At 50.4% G+C, this 15,573-nt stretch overlaps 1 protein-coding gene across 1 annotated transcript; it reads right to left on the reverse strand.

Annotated features, from left to right (window-relative positions):
• Nucleotides 1-13,510: 13,510 nt before the first annotated feature.
• LOC122377640 (ubiquitin carboxyl-terminal hydrolase 2-like) lies at nucleotides 13,511-15,573 on the reverse strand. Its single transcript, XM_043357908.1, has one exon. It carries the CDS (start codon nucleotides 15,434-15,436, stop codon nucleotides 13,631-13,633), a length of 1,806 nt encoding a protein of 601 aa, XP_043213843.1. The 5' UTR covers nucleotides 15,437-15,573; the 3' UTR covers nucleotides 13,511-13,630.

Below are 15,573 nucleotides of genomic sequence, written 5' to 3' on the forward strand. Positions count from 1 at the left end.
CAATGCGGGGAGTCCGGTGCTCTACCAACTGAGCTACGGAACAGGCAAATGCTCACCAGAGATACACCGACTGAACGATCCCTTTATAACTTCAGCGATTGATAAGACAAACAGTGTGTAACTGTATATATAAAATGTAAGTCTCGAAATTGCTATGTCTTTGACCAAAGGTAAGGACAATTTTGCGACCCTTCCATTAGGTATAAGGAAATGGGAGAAAATCAGGGCATGCATGCCTCTTTTTTTAGGTAGACAAATGTCAAAGTTAACGAATTTAAACATCTTAAAAATGAAACACTTAATCGGAAAATTGCCACCCACGACCCCTCGTTATGTCCTTGAGGTCATGTCAGGTCATGGAAGGCCTCCATCAGTTTTTTCAATAACTTCTGATAGAGACATGCGACATGCCTGAGCGATGAAAACACCTTAGATGATATCAGTTTGACGATACAAATCGACTGATATGCAACGTGACCTTTACCAGTCAGGTCATGACCTGGACATGAGCTCAAATTTCCCAAATGACATTTGAATGTCAAATTATAGTTCATTCGACGCATCTCGACGAGAGGAGCACAGTACTGAAAAAACAATGTCATAACTTTCGTGAGTCAATAATTATTACAGTAAAAAGGTTCTTCATTAAAACAGCTCAGTAGAGGTGCGGAGGGGGGTCCACTGTCCACTCCAACCCTCCCCGGCCCGGCACGGGTTAAACTAGTTGTGCTCTGGAGTTAAGCCGTTGATGTTAGGTCAAGTCTGAGGACTTTATAGGAACGTTGAAGAGCAATCGAATGCGCTTTTTTCGCGGTGCTGTAGTTCTATTCTTCCCCGAGTTATCGCCAGTTTGTCAATAAATGTTGAAACAGACAACATTTCACCTTTGATGACCTCTGGTCACCTGATATTTGACATTTGACTTGACCTAACCAAAGTACGGTTAACCAACTAACCCAAGTAGTTTTTGACACTCTTTCGAATGCCGCTTACCGCGTGTCGCTACTTGGCCCAGTAGCCAAGTTATAGGGGTCGGGAGGGGGGTTCAAACCTCAGCCCGGCGCCGGTTAAGGGAAGGCACTATCATTTTGGAGGCGCTGCAGATATGCTAAGGGACGACAGCATCATTTTGAGGCGCGCCACCAACTTTTTAGGGCACTTAAACCACTTTGAGGGGCACCACCGACACTGTGAGAAGGGTAATTATCTCTTTGAGCGTTGGGGGTGGCACCATTACATTGGAGGGCGCCATGTGCGCAGTGATGTGGGGCAAACTGACCATGAGGAGCGCCTCCGATACTTAGAAGAGACGCCAACATTACTCGGGGGGGGGGCAACATCATTTTTATTTTGAGGACGCCACCCCATTGTAAGGGGCGGCACTGTAACTTTAAGGACCGCCGCGGATACTTTAAGGCAGGGGCGTCGCCACGGATTTTTGAGTGGGGGCCGGGGGGGGTCGGGTTTCTAGTCTTCACCCGATGGGTAGGGGTGTTTTTTTTTTTGCCACACTTCCCAGCTTTGTGCGTGCGTATGTGCATGTGTGCGCGTGTAACAAAGCGGCGCGCAGCGCCGCGAAATTTGGTATAACCTATTAGGTAGGTATACCTACCTACATCACTTGTGTAAAAATTATCACTTGTCACTTAAGGTCAGGTCGCCATGTCAAGTTCAGTTATACGGTATACGAGGCCTGATCAAAAAGTATCCGACCTTTGTCCCCAAACAATAAACGCGAATGCTTACAGAGTTCGAACTGTATTCTCACTCAAAGTACGCCCCTTGCGACTCTACACACTTAGCCCAGTTGCCCTTCCATTGCTGGAAGCACTGTGAGAAGTCACTCTTCGCGATCGCCAACAGGGCCATTGTCGCATTCGTCTTGATCCCCTTTGTGTCCTGAAATCTGGTGCCTTTCAGCGGCATTTTCAACTGGGGGAACAGCCAGAAGTCACATGGGGCCATATCAGGTGAGTGTGGGGCCTGCCGCACCTGCGTGATGCCTAGCTTGGCCAGAAACTCCTGTACGAGATGGGCTGAGTGGGCTGGCGCTTTGTCATGGTGAAGCTGCCAGTCCTGCGTCGCCCACAACGCCGGTCTCTTACGCCGCACCGCGTCCCGTAGATGACGCAGAACTTCCAGATAGTATTGTTTGTTGATCGTCTGACCTTCTGGAGCATACTCATGATGAACAACACCCTAATCGTCACCGTCGTCAACACCAATTTCAGGATTTCTGCTCGTCGAGGGCCTGCCAGGCCGCATGTCGCTCTCTACTGAACCTCGACCGTTCTTGAAGCGGTTGTACCAGAACTTGACTTGGGTAACGCCCATCGCTTCATCGCCGAATGTCATCTGAACTTTTCTGATAGTGTCGGACTGCGTTTCCCCAAGTTTCTGACAAAATTTGAAGCAATATCTTTGGCTCATTTCTTTCGGTCATCTTGACGCTGGGAGGAAATGCGACGACCGAGCAGTAGGCACGTGCATACAAGCAACGCTGGACAGTGACTGAGCTGGACGTGGACGCTGAAAATATGTGTGCATGTGCACAACGATTAAGGTATCATCCACACAGGGTATCACACACCTGAGCCTAATGGCCTTCGAGCAAACCAATGGGGTCGGATACTTTTTGATCAGGCATACCTCTATCAAACTTTCCCCTCTCGCCATTCTTGTAGCTTTTCTCCCATAACTTCGAAATTTGGTACACTGTATTGTCTATTCTGTGATTTTATATGATTTTTTGAACATATGCCGTTTTTGGTCGAAAACTCAGAAATCATGACGTCACTAAAACCTCGATATCTCAAAAATTTTCCGACCGATTTTTTTGAAACTTTGTCACAATAAACTTCAGTCAATTCCCTACAGGTACCAAAAATTTGGCGCGCCTGCGGCGCGCCGTTTTTATGCTATGGCCCGGCGAAAAAAGTGGGGGCGTTTAACGCCCCCCCCCCCAGCAACTCGCGGGTTAAGGGCGCCGTGAGCACATTGGGGGGGGGGGGGCGGCACCATGACGTTGAGGGGCGTTACGGAAGGTTTGAGGGGCGGCAACATGACAATGAGGAGCGCCTCCGACACTTCGAGGGACACCAGCATTTCTTTGAGAGGCGGCACCTTGACTTTTGAGGAGACACCACCGACACTGTAAGGGGCGGCACCATCACTTTGAGGGGCGCCACGGATGGTTTGAGAAGCGGCACCATTATGCATATGGAGGGACGCTACAGAAAGTTAGAGGGCGGCAACATTGTATTGATGAGTTCCTCCAAAACTTTGAAGGGCGCCACTGACACTGTAAGGGGCGGCACCAGCACTTTTAGGGGCGGCAGCATCATTTTGAAGGCCGCCACCGACTCGTTGACAGGAGACACCATCACATTTAGGGGCGTCACTGGCACTTTGAGGGAGGCACCATCACATTGAGGGGCGCCACCGATGCTGAAAGGGGCGGCATCATCTTCTTGAGGGGCGGCATCATCTGCTTGAGGGGCAGCTCCATCACAATGAGGGGCTATGTGGATACCTAGAGGGGCGGCACCATTATATTGGTGGGTTCCTCTGACACTTCGAAGAGCGTCACTGACACTGTAAGGGGCGGCGCCAACACTTTAAGGGGCGGCAGCATCATTTTGAGGGGCGCCACCGACTCGTTGGCGGACAGCACCATCACATTCAGGGGCGGCATCATCTTCTTGATGGGCGGCATCGTCTGCTTGAGGGGCGGCTCCATCACAATGAGGGGCTATGTGGATACCTAGAGGGGCGGCACCATTATATTGGTGGGTTCCTCCGACACTTCGAAAGGCGTCACTGACACTGTAAGGGGCGGCGCCAACACTTTAAGGGGCGGCAGCATCATTTTGAGGGGCGCCACCGACTCGTTGGCGGGCAGCACCATCAATTCAGGGGCGCCACCGGCACTTTGAGGGCGGCACCATCACATTGAGGGGCGCCACCGATACTGAAAGGGGCGGCATCATCTTCTTGAGGGGCGGTATCATCACATTGCGGGGCTCCACAGATGCTTAGAAAGGCGGCACCATTTGGTACATTGAGTGGGGCTACTAACAGATTCAGGGGCGGCACTGTCCCATTGAGTTGCGGGATCATCACTTTCTATAGACGGCTGCTTCACTTTAAGAGGCGGCATTATCATTTCGGAGGGCAGCAGCCTCGCTATGAATGACGGCACCTAGCCTGCATGTGCGTGCTGCATCCTAGAGGGGGCGGCAACTGGGTCGGCAAACGGCTGTCACTGGGTCGGCATTCTCCGTGACTGGGTCGGCAATTGCCGACCCAGTTAACATGTTAAAATACGCCCTGAATGCTTTTGCCAACTCTTCCCTTTACATAAGCTTCCTTTGTCATGCATGTGTAATTTTGAGTTTACATGCATGATGTAGGCATATTTCCCTTGGCTTCATAAAACTACTTTGCAAGCTTTTGTTATGGACATTGGTGTTTCCTCAGATGTCTCCAGTGGTTGATGAAGGGAGAAGAGGAGTAGGACAGCTGATAGCTATTACCAAAAATATGTGCTTGTCTGCACTTCGGGCTGTTCCATCATATGCAACCTCTATTTACCTTGAGTTAAAAACACCTCATCTTTTGTTTCTTTCCTGTGTGGCCATTGTTTCCGTGGTGCTATAAACGTCAAGTTTGAAGTTGGTATCCAAGTGAGCAAAATGTGCATTATTTCAGTCCGTCTTGAATCATTCGTCTTGAATTATATCCCTAACTGACATCCTGTTATTTGTCCTGCAATGTCTGTGCCTGTGTCCGCCCTTACCTCCGGCTCCAGCCTCCAACCAGCCCTGCTGAGCTCTGTCGCCGGCGCGGTGTGTCGCAACGTGCTGTTTCTCCACTCCAGCCGACAGCTGCTAGGAATCGTCCTGTGCCATGCGCCATGCGACACAGCAATTGTAAGCTGCAGGTCACATTCGGACTGATTGGCTCCGCATATGTGCATCCGGCCGAGTGCTAGTCGATATCAGGGACGTTGGTCGGACTCGGACTGTTGTGGCGGCGTGCATTGTGCTAATTGAAGTTTTTGTATTTCTGTTAGTGAAAGGCATTAATACATAACCATGGCCGCAGCCCAATGTTATTGTGGATTTCAGAGGGAGTGGCCAGTCAGGAGGGCCCCATGTGGGTATGGATCCAGTGTCCAGTGGGATTGGCTAGGATTTCCGGCGATTGATAGACGCTTCTATGATAGTACACCTAGTCCTATTGAGTTATGAGGGGAGGTGACGTGAGGGACCTGACCTTACTAAACTCTTGTGAAAACACGATACATACAAACGGTAAGAAGCCGACAGCCATTCTTTCCGCCAAGTGTCATCTTTCTGTGAAGGATTTCTTGGCACTGAGTGTTCAGAAATTGCGTTGTTTTTGGAATGTAGAGGCTCACGAGCGACAACATAGCTCAACAACCTGACGTACCTTAAATATGCGACTTGTACCAGAAGATCCAGCTTGATCAAAAGATCGGACATGTCAAATTTCAGCTCTTTAGCTCAAAAGAATTTTGAGCTGTCGTAAAAACCGTCAGTGTGGCACCATATCGCCTCCCTGCGCGGTCGGAAGGTAAAAGTTCGCCGGCTCTAACTAAACAAATAGTCGTATCGCAAATTCATTGACGGCGTTCGAAGCGTCGTTCAATTTACTTTCGAAACATATCCTAACATTAACATTTAACTGCCTAGCGCAATCTCCAACAAGCAAAAGTTCCGTGCATTCATCCTCATACAGTGTTAGCGGCCGCCGGCCGCCGGCCGCTGACCCACATTCGCGTCATCAGGGAATGCCGCAACTAATTTATTGTTTCCAACTTTTTTCCCGGAGCGTTCTACCTGGCTTATATAGCCTTGCCTTTGCCGAAGCTCTCGCTCTACGCCCTGCACCCTTTCCTACACTTCTTTTATGCCATCTCCTTCCCAGTTAAAGGTAGTGTGCCGGCCCCCGCCGAAGTTAGTTGGTAGCACTGCTGCTCCACGGCGTACATTTCCTACCAGCCCATAGGGTTTACATGTTAAATGGCCTGTTTTCGGCGAGCAATATCTCGGTCAACCTTTGAAGGAATCAATGGTTCTTAGTCTCAAATGATCATAGGCGTAGGAACAGGGGGGGCCGGGGGGGCCATGGCCCCCCCACTTTCGGAGGTGGGGGGGCCAGCAATGTTAACTGGCCCCCCCACTTTTTGCTGCACTGAAAACAATTTCACCCAAAACTGGCGAGTAAACCGGTGCCTCGCGGGTACCCCTATCCGCAACCATTTTTAACCACCCTCCCAGGAGTCAATTTAGGACTTAACACTTTCGCAATTCACTCTGGAGAGTAGTAACCCTCCACGACTATTCGCGCACCAGTGACTCGCGACCCCTCCATCGAAAGGTATTCATTGACGCCTACCTGGCAGCAACGCCCCACAAACTCCTAGGAGATGGGGTTACCCTCCACGCCTACCCTTCGCCGACCAAGTCACGAGGGCCAAAAAAACTCCCACGCTTGACCATATTTGCGGGAAAATACCTATATTATAGCAATCTCACACCTAGAAAACATCGGTGAGAAAGTTTCACATCGGTGGGAAATGTCAAATCGAATTCCCATAGAAATTTCGACCTGACTCAGTCACCGGCAGTCATGCAGACCGCCCGAAATCAAGAAGATGTGACGCCGCTGCTTTCGTGACCTATATAAAAATCAAAATGGTCTCACTTGGTAGTTTCGGAAGAAAAAGCGTTGCCAATCGTCCCGTGATGAATATTGCAGTGGTTTTAAAGATGCACCCTAACAATTGTACTTTCGCCCCCACTTGAAAACCGCCAAACAATGTGCCAACATATCATTGGTTCAAAAAAAAGTTAAAAAATTGTTGTAATTCAAAACTGTATGAGACAACGCCATCTACTTGTAACAGTAGATCCAACTCCTTCAGGGCAGGTTATGTAAAGGTTCGCCATCCACGGATACGCGTTTACGATACCTCGAGTAGTTCCAACTCTTTCAGTGAGGGCTGTGCCAATGACTCGACACCCGCGGGGACAATATCCGGTGCTGGGTAGCTACCTTACTGCAGACTGTGGGTACAGTGCATATTTACGAGTAATAAGGCAGGCAAGTCTGCTTACCCTCTAGCTAGAATCTGGACATGGCGAGTTAATACACATATACCACCCGCAGAGCAACGCTTAATTCGCCAGCTTCGGGTGAAATTGTTTTCAGTGTGTCTGTACCTAACCTACCACCCGGTTATTTGACAACTATTCAGCTTGCCCTTTAATGAGGATTCCTTTTTGTTTCTACAGCGTTATTGGCCGCAATTTCCTTCACTCAATGAAGGAAACCATATCAGAGACAAGACTGTGAGTCCTGGTGACAACATTTTGTTGAATACGAGGCGCGGGACAGCGAGCACTAAAAAGGTATAGGCAATACAGAATACTAAGACAATACTAGCACGGTGCAGGAGAATGCGTATACAAACGACCAACGCTTGACCTTATCTGCTTGGGGTCGGCATAGTTCGTCAAAGGCGTACTAGCTGGGGGCCAGGGTGACCGTGCCTCAGCCTCGGTTCAAACAGCCTGGGGGCCAGCAATGTCTGTTTCTGCCCCTCCCCCTTCCACTTTCAGTGCAGTGGCGGTCGCAGAGGGGGATCAGGGCCATGCCCTTCCCCCCTCCAAAGGCTAATCAGGGGGCCATCATATCATTTGGCCCCCCCAAACAACCAATGGGCCCCCATGGGCGTATGGGGCTCTGGCCCTTATTCGATTGTCACGAGACTCAAGAATCCCACGCTAGCTATTAACAGCTCCCAAACCAGTCTTTGAGGGTCCTACACTGATCTCGGAGGGCCCTTCAGTGGCGGTCAAGCGCCCACATTGACCGCTGAGAACCCACATTGACCTCATTTGAGGGCCCCTAAACCGGCCTCAAGGGCCCAGCCGGCGTCTGAGGGCCTCACACCGGCCTCTGGTGGCCTCATTTCTGTCTCTGGGGTCCCAAGACTAGCCTTTAGGTGCCTTTGAGGGCCCCGCACTGAATTCTGAAGACCCGATGCCGGCCTCTAAGGGTCCGCATCGGCCTCTGAGGGTCCACCTTGGCCTAAGGGGTCCAACGCCGGCCCATGCCGGTCTTTTAGGGCCCCACACTGACCTCTAAGGGCCCATGCTGACCTGTAAGGACACGCATTAGTCTCTGAGGGCCTTGCACGGGATTCTGAAGACCTGATGCCGGCCTCTGAGGCCCATCTTGGTTTTTGAGGGTCTTCTGCTGGCCTCTGGGGTCCAACACCGGCCCATGCCGGCATTTTAGGGTCCCACACTGATCTCTGAGGGCCCATACTGGCCTGTAAGGACCCACATTAGCCTCTGATGGCCCAAGTCGGCATCTTAAGGTCTCATCCTGCCCTTTGCAGGCCCTGTACTGGTCTCTGAGGGCCTTAACCCTCGCAGGCTGGGGGGGGGGGGGCGGGTGCTGCCCCTCCATAGTTTTTTTTTGCGATAGCTCCGAACACGCCGGCGATAGAGAGCTGAAGCTTGGCATACCTGACCTTTGAATCAAACGGGATCTTTCGACACCAACCGCATTTTCGGGTCAGATCAGGTCACTGACCCATGTGGTCATAAGTGAACCTCTGCACGGTCTTCAGATGTCGCAACTTCGCAACGCCCTCACTGCCAGAGGAGATTTCACAGGGAAATGAACCTTGGAGGACCTAGTATCCAATAGGAGTCTCTCAACTTGTATAATGTATATCTCGGATTTTTCCTAAAGTTCATATGAGGTCAGGTCATTTTCGTGACCTCACCATTAGGTATAAGTCAATGGGGATAAACTGAAAACTTTTTCTGGCGCCGGGAACGATCGATCTCCAACTATCTCAAGCACACCGAATCGTGATTTCATGCACTCCTTGCAAGGTTCGATGCGTCACTTTTGCAATGTTGACCTTGCGCGACGTCATTTATGAAGTTATAAGGGTCTTATTAGTTTTTCGTCAATAACTAGGTACCGATCAAATTGAGCTAGCGAGTCGGGAAAGCCACCTATGGACTCAAGAAGACCTGCCGAATCGAATGATATGCGACATGACCTCCTTCGACCAATTTCGTGACCTGGGGACGCCGACCTGACCGTGACCCGAGGTCAACACCCTAAATTTACCTCACCCAAACAAAAAGCATATCATTCGACGCGCCTGAGAGAGGCGAACACGATGCTGGCAAAATCGCGGCTCTGCGGCCATTTTTTGCGAAGTTATTCACCAAAAACGGAACCGTGCCTTGAGGCACTTGACCTGACCTCAGAGGTCACCGGTTTTTGTTTGTTTTGTTGGGTTAGGCCCTTTCGGTCCAATGAGACCATTTCAGAGCCGGAAGGATGATAGGATATAGGGGGAGACATTGGTCTGGGCACTGGGCAGGCACCCTAGTGAGTCGCCGGGGCTGAGCCCGTCCAGAGGACAGGCCACCCAGCCCCAAGGCACTCACTGCACTCGGCTACGGGGTGCGCTCCCTCGGGAGCAGCGGTGCCGCTCCAAGGGAGCAGCCCGCATGAGATAAAGTTGCCTGTCCAGCCCGGAGGGGGGTGGCGGTGTGGAGGAGAAGGATTTCAGTATCCTGAGGATAGAAGCACGGAACGGTGTCAGAGGTCACCGGTTGACCTAGGACCATAAAATCGGGTATCGATCTCTGCGTCTCGTAACGGCGCACACGCTCGTTTTACCGCGACGCGCTAGCTCCACCTGGGGCGAAACAGCGAGGGGGGTCGTACCCGCCCCCCGCCCCCTCGGCCAGCGCGTATGTAGAAAACCTATAGGACCGGGCCGTGGAGGGTTAAACTGGCCTCTGAAGGCCCAGACCGTCTAAAAGTCCCACACCGGCCTCTGAAAAGTGATAGGCAATCAGCCCAGTTGCAGTGGTCGCTGATATAAAACCTCTTAAAAACGTTATAGGCCTGGCTGAGCCTAGCTGGGCCGTTCATGCTGATTTTTATAGGTATATTGAAAAGACTCGCTTTGCACGTTTCACGCTTGCTCGTAATGAAAAAGTTGCTGGATGCCTCTGGAATTTGCATGGGTGCCAACGGCTGCGGAGGACAGGGGAACGCGTCCATCAGTTTGAGTTTATGGACGGGAGACTCCCTGAAATTTCAACCAATTTTTTTCTTTTTTTTTGTCTCGATTTTTTTTTACCTCTGAGCATGTTTGCGAAAACAAAGTGGCCGAAATCCGAGGAGAAATCGGATTTTGGGGGTAGGTTAGGTTTTGGACCTCTGGGACCCTGGCCCCCCCACTTTTGAAAACGTTCCTACGCCTATGCAAATGATAGATCGATGAATTTTCTTTCGACAATTCCTCTACCATTTTTCACGAAACCCAGCCGATCTTCTACGGCGTACAGGGTAAAGATTTCTCTGCACGCCAGCACCCGCGATCCGCCTCTCCGATCGTCGGTTCGCGGTCGTCGGTAGCGCAGTCGGTAGCGTATCGGGCTACAGATCCGAGGGTCGTGAGTTCGAATCCTGGGAGCGCCGCGTGATTTTGGCTAGAATTAAATGATGTAGATTCTTGAATGTTTGCATAATCAATTATTAATAGCTAATTGAATGTATCTGCCCACTAATCGGCCCTTAAAACCTGTTATTTAAGAAATTAAAGAAATGATTGTCACGTGCGCGTCACGACTGCCAACCATAAGCGCTACCATATTCTAGATTGAACTAACTTTTTGCTAGTCCCGACCACATATAGTAGGTTTTCTAGTAGTTATACTAGAAATTCCTACCAAAGTTCGTCCTACCCTTCACTCAATATACCCTGGTAGTGTGCCACCTTTGAAAGATTTCCCATTTTATTTTTCCTAGGATAAGAAGCTTTTGTTTTTACCACATGCCGGGATATCCCTTTAACATTAGCACGTGCATTTGGGAAATGGCTTCGGCCCGCCTCGGCTAATGTTGATTGTGGACGAAATTCGTTGAGTTTTTAATTTTGGGTATAGGTAGGGGCACCACTTCGATTCATGACCCTCCCCTTGGAGTTTTCCCGGATCCGCCCCTGATGTTGAAGGTATTTGGGAAACGATTCGGCCCTAGGGCTTTTTGATTTTCCCAGACAAAATTTTACTGAATATTCTGAGCGGAAGAACCAATTTCAAAGAAGATATTTACGAATTGTGTGTTCACTAACAGCAACAGCAGAAGTGAGCAAAATAAAGTGACTGCGTTTTCACTTACTTTTGCTGTCAACGTAATTCAACTAAACAAGGGTATAGGTATCGTTCAAATGCCAATGTATTTATTGCTGCAAAACATGGTCAGCGAACTGATTATTACACTTATTACAACATAATGCACGCAAAAAACGAACACTTCCAAGGCCCTATATAGAGAACACTTCAAATGCGCGAAGCACCACAATGAAACATTTGACATTGTTCCAGCTGGGATCCAAGACGCGTTTGATTAAGCGGTTCACCCAATCTTCAGTTTTCCTCACGGTTTCCTCACTCCTGCTGGAAGTGGACTCCATATCTTTATTCTAACTTCTGACGCTTCACAATCTTCATCCTCAGCTTTTTCAAACCCTAAATAAGGGGGAAGTAGGAAATTTCATCTTTCATACTCAACGCAGGCCAATAATGAAAAACACAAAAAAATAATCACGGTGACTATAAATATGATCATAGTATTAATATAATATTAACACAATATTAAGAATATAATAATAGATATGAAATTAATATGATATTAACTGTTGCGCCGGTACGGCATGTGGTAAATCTCTTCCCAACCAGGGGGCGTTGAAGTCTAGTTCCTACCAACCTGGCACTCCCATGCCTACGTCACCACGAGGACGCCCGAGGGCATTTACATGTTGAAGATAGGGAAATTGCCATAGTTTAGAGCCGCCTGAAGGGCAGCCTTGAGGTAGATGATAATGTAAATGTGTGCTAATATGATCATCAACATGTTATTTATCCAAATCCAGGGCCAATTAATCGATAACTTGTCACGTTTTCCAGTGGTGATGCGCTAACTTTCGTGGTTCTTGCAGTCAATAAGGGTGTTTCATAGTGCGATTCAGCCGCATTATCGACTTTAATGCCATAAAACGCCATGGAACATACGATTTGCAGCTCCCTGGCGTGATAGCTGCCAGTAGGGCTCCGGAGTCGGAGTCATGAAGTCGGTCGGAGTTGACAGTTCTGACCTGAGTCGTCGAGTCGGAGTCAGAGTAGATTTTAAAAGCTGGAGTCTGAGTCAGTCACCGAAATTCGATCCCCTCCGCAGACCTTTCAGGGTTCCGTAGTTGGAGTTGTAGTCGGTCGGATTCGACAGTTCTGACCAGAGTCAGTGTCGGAGTCGATTTTGAAAGCCAGAGTCGGAGTCGGAGTCACCAAAAATCCATTGCCGCCGCAGACCTGCTAGGGCTGTCGAGTCGGATTCGGTCAGAGCTGACATTTGAAATCAAAGTCAGAGTTGATTTTTTAAGTCTGAGTCAGAGTCAGAGTCATCAAGAAACCCATCGACGATCCGCAGTAGCATGCAGTAAGGGCGCTGCCGATCGATGCCCTGAATTGCCTATGAATTGATTGAATAGATGACAATTAATTAGGTAGGTACCTTCTATTATTCATCCCCTGCCACTTGGAGGACTTATTTTCAGTAGAAAAAGACGCATTATTTGTTTGTTTATTTATTGACAAATATTTTTTGAGCAGTTATGGATACAGACACAAAACACAATGAGAGCACCTCGCTGGTGCAAATCATTGCTAGATAGATGTTGAAATGTGTTGCCATTGAAGAATCTACTGATTTTTCTGGCGGCTCTCGTTTTCAAGTAACTATACTGGTCTTGTAAGATCTCTTGATTGCTCACCGTCTGGCGTCTTCCAAGGGTTTCTGAAAGCTAATCAAACGTTGCCATGGCTGCTCTTGATTGCATGGCGCTTGCTGGTTCTGGGTTCTTAATTGGTGGTTCTTGCGTCTGATCATGTTGCTTCATGTTCCATCACATCACATTAAATTTCTAATGGAACAGACACTTCTACCTTTTATTTCACTATCAGTCGGCTTGCATTTACCCCTGTGGCCTGCTCGCCCTTTTATTTCCACGCTAAAATCTACCAATTATTGAAAAAGCCTCTGATAAAAAAGCAAGAAAAGTATGTCAAGTTAATTAATTGAGACGGTCCTAGAAAACCAGAAAAAAGAATCAAAAAGCCTGCCCATCTATCTCACTTCCCTCACTTCACAACAAAAACCAGGCAGCAAAACACGAGAAAGAGTCCTTAGCAACGTCCTAGCAACGCAATTGTCTGAAGTGCGCAATATGTGTCACATCTGGCAAATATAGTAGCTACTTGATTATTCAACAAGCTACATGCCAGCTGCTCGACATAAATGCCTGTATTGCTATGCGAGACAGTTTACAGTTCACGATAAAAAAAGACCGTTCTGGTTTTTAACAACACTTTACACCCAATATCACAAATCACGATAGGCCGCTGGCTAGAGTTGTCCGTGCAGAATGTGCGCCGGCCGGTGCGACTACACAGGGCCCGAGCGGGTGACGATCGCAGGCTCCTCTCCCGTGACTGGATGACTAGACGTGGGTCGAGCCGGAGCGGTGTTTCGAGCCGGCCAGCTCAAAGAACAGCACGTATGCCTTTCCGCTGTTGACGTTTCTCTGATCCATCACGTGGACCCGCGAGTCGTTGTACTCGTACCACTCTGCCGTGTACGGGTGTCGGCAGTAAGCGGTGTAATGTCCTGAGAGCAGCGTGCCAGAGTGGTTCGCCACGCCGTATAGGCTGTACCGGCAGGGCGTCTGTCCAGCCGAGTAGGGCGACAGCTCCAGACCGTTCATCGAAAAGTCGACAGTGGTGTTCAGCTTTCCGCCGAACCTCTCCTGAGTAGAGAACCGCTTCAGGTGCACCACGAGGATGCGCGGGAACTTCTGGATCGAGAGGCTCCTGGTGCACTTTTGGCGCTTCTGGCACTTTGAGCAGGTCGGTTTTTCGTCGCCATCGAGCACCTCCTCTTTGGTGAACAGGTCAAAACAGGCCTGTAGGCGCACCTGGCCACTTCGTGACGGGATTGGCAGACTCAGATCCCAGAACGGGTCGAAGGTAACCGATTCGTGGCCACATACCGTGCACCGCAGGGTAGCCTGGAGCTGGCCCACGAACAGGTCAACAAACTTGGAGTTTTCCAGGCGCAAGAAACGTTTCCAGGCCTCCATTGACTTTTGACTGGCGCTCATTGAGTCGTCGATGTCGGTCGTGATCGGCTTTGGCCGGCTCGTCACCCGGTTCACGTCCTCGTGAAGTCCCTCCAGCAGATATCTGAGGAACTCCTGCGCGTCCTGCTGCTGGGAGCCCATGAAGCGCGGCGCGAGCCGTTGGATCATCGACTTGAGTGGTGCGGTGGTGAGCACCCGCTCCGTTTCGTCCGAGGATGTCCACATGTCGCGTATCAGAGCGCAGAATGTGTTCATGAGGGATCCTTTCGTAGCGGCGGCAGGCATGCTGGCATCTGAGGAGCGTCCATCGCGCAGTATGTAATCGTGGAGAGCGCGTGTGTTGCTCAGGCACTGGACGACTGTGTTCAGGAAGCAGGTGTTGCCCGTGTTCCTGAGGCCGGTGAGACCGAGCGGTCTGCCGTCAGATTGACTGCCAGTCCCGCCGCCGTCTTCGCTGGGGTTGCCGGGCAGTGAGCGGTGAGACACAACGTACATTGTGGCGTTCTGGTAACACGAGTTACCGTAATTGGGAAGTCCGGTGTAGAGCGGATCGTTGCCGTGTTTGTCGGGGTCTGCGGCTGAGGTCAGCTGTAGCTCGCGAGCCGTGTGCGCCTTGCCGCCGTGCAGCTGCAGCGCCCTGCTCTCCTCGTCCAACTTCTTCGGCGACGGCGGCGACCACCTCTGCTGGCTTGCCACTAACCGGGAACCACCCGAGCAGCCAGACCGCCTCGAGCCGGCCGCCGTCGCCAGCTGTTGCTCAGCGCTCACCCTGTTGGGGCGCTCGGCGCTGAGGTGATGTTGGGACGGGTCAGTGGCACACTCCAAGAGAACTGAAGCGGCGTTACCTCTCACAATGGCGATGGAGAGTCGCTGCCAAAGCCACTCCATCTCTCGCTGGTCGCCGCTGACCGCCGCCATTTTAGCACCAAGCTCTTGGAGGAAGGCTTTGGTCGTAGGACCACAGGCGCCGTCTGTCTCAAATGCAACTGGCTCGAACCTGAAACGCTGGGTGAGCTGGGCGTACTTTCGGCGCTTCTCGTCTTCTGCTTTCTTGGCCGCCGCCCCAGACTTCAGCGCGGCACCTCCCAGTCTTGAGTCTGCGAATGTATTGACGCATGTCGCATCCCAAACTAGGCAACGGCCATGCGAGAATGGGTAGATGGTCATGCCGTCTGGCCTCTTTCCGTCGCCCCGGTCGACACCATACGGCTCGAGCTGAGCTGGTATGCCTGCAGTCGACAGAGCACGTCTGACTATGTCGTTCAGTGCTGTGTGGCGCGGTAATCTTCCAGCACTAAACTGAC

This window comes from Amphibalanus amphitrite, unplaced genomic scaffold (genome assembly GCF_019059575.1).
Source record: "Amphibalanus amphitrite isolate SeventyFive unplaced genomic scaffold, NRLGWU_Aamphi_draft 000048F_arrow, whole genome shotgun sequence".
NCBI classification, from domain to species: Eukaryota; Metazoa; Arthropoda; class Thecostraca; order Balanomorpha; family Balanidae; genus Amphibalanus; species Amphibalanus amphitrite.

Bases quoted from the DNA above. Each gene is read 5' to 3' on its own strand.
- LOC122377640 (XM_043357908.1), bottom strand. From the start codon at position 15,436: ATGACCATCTACCCATTCTCGCATGGCCGTTGCCTAGTTTGGGATGCG.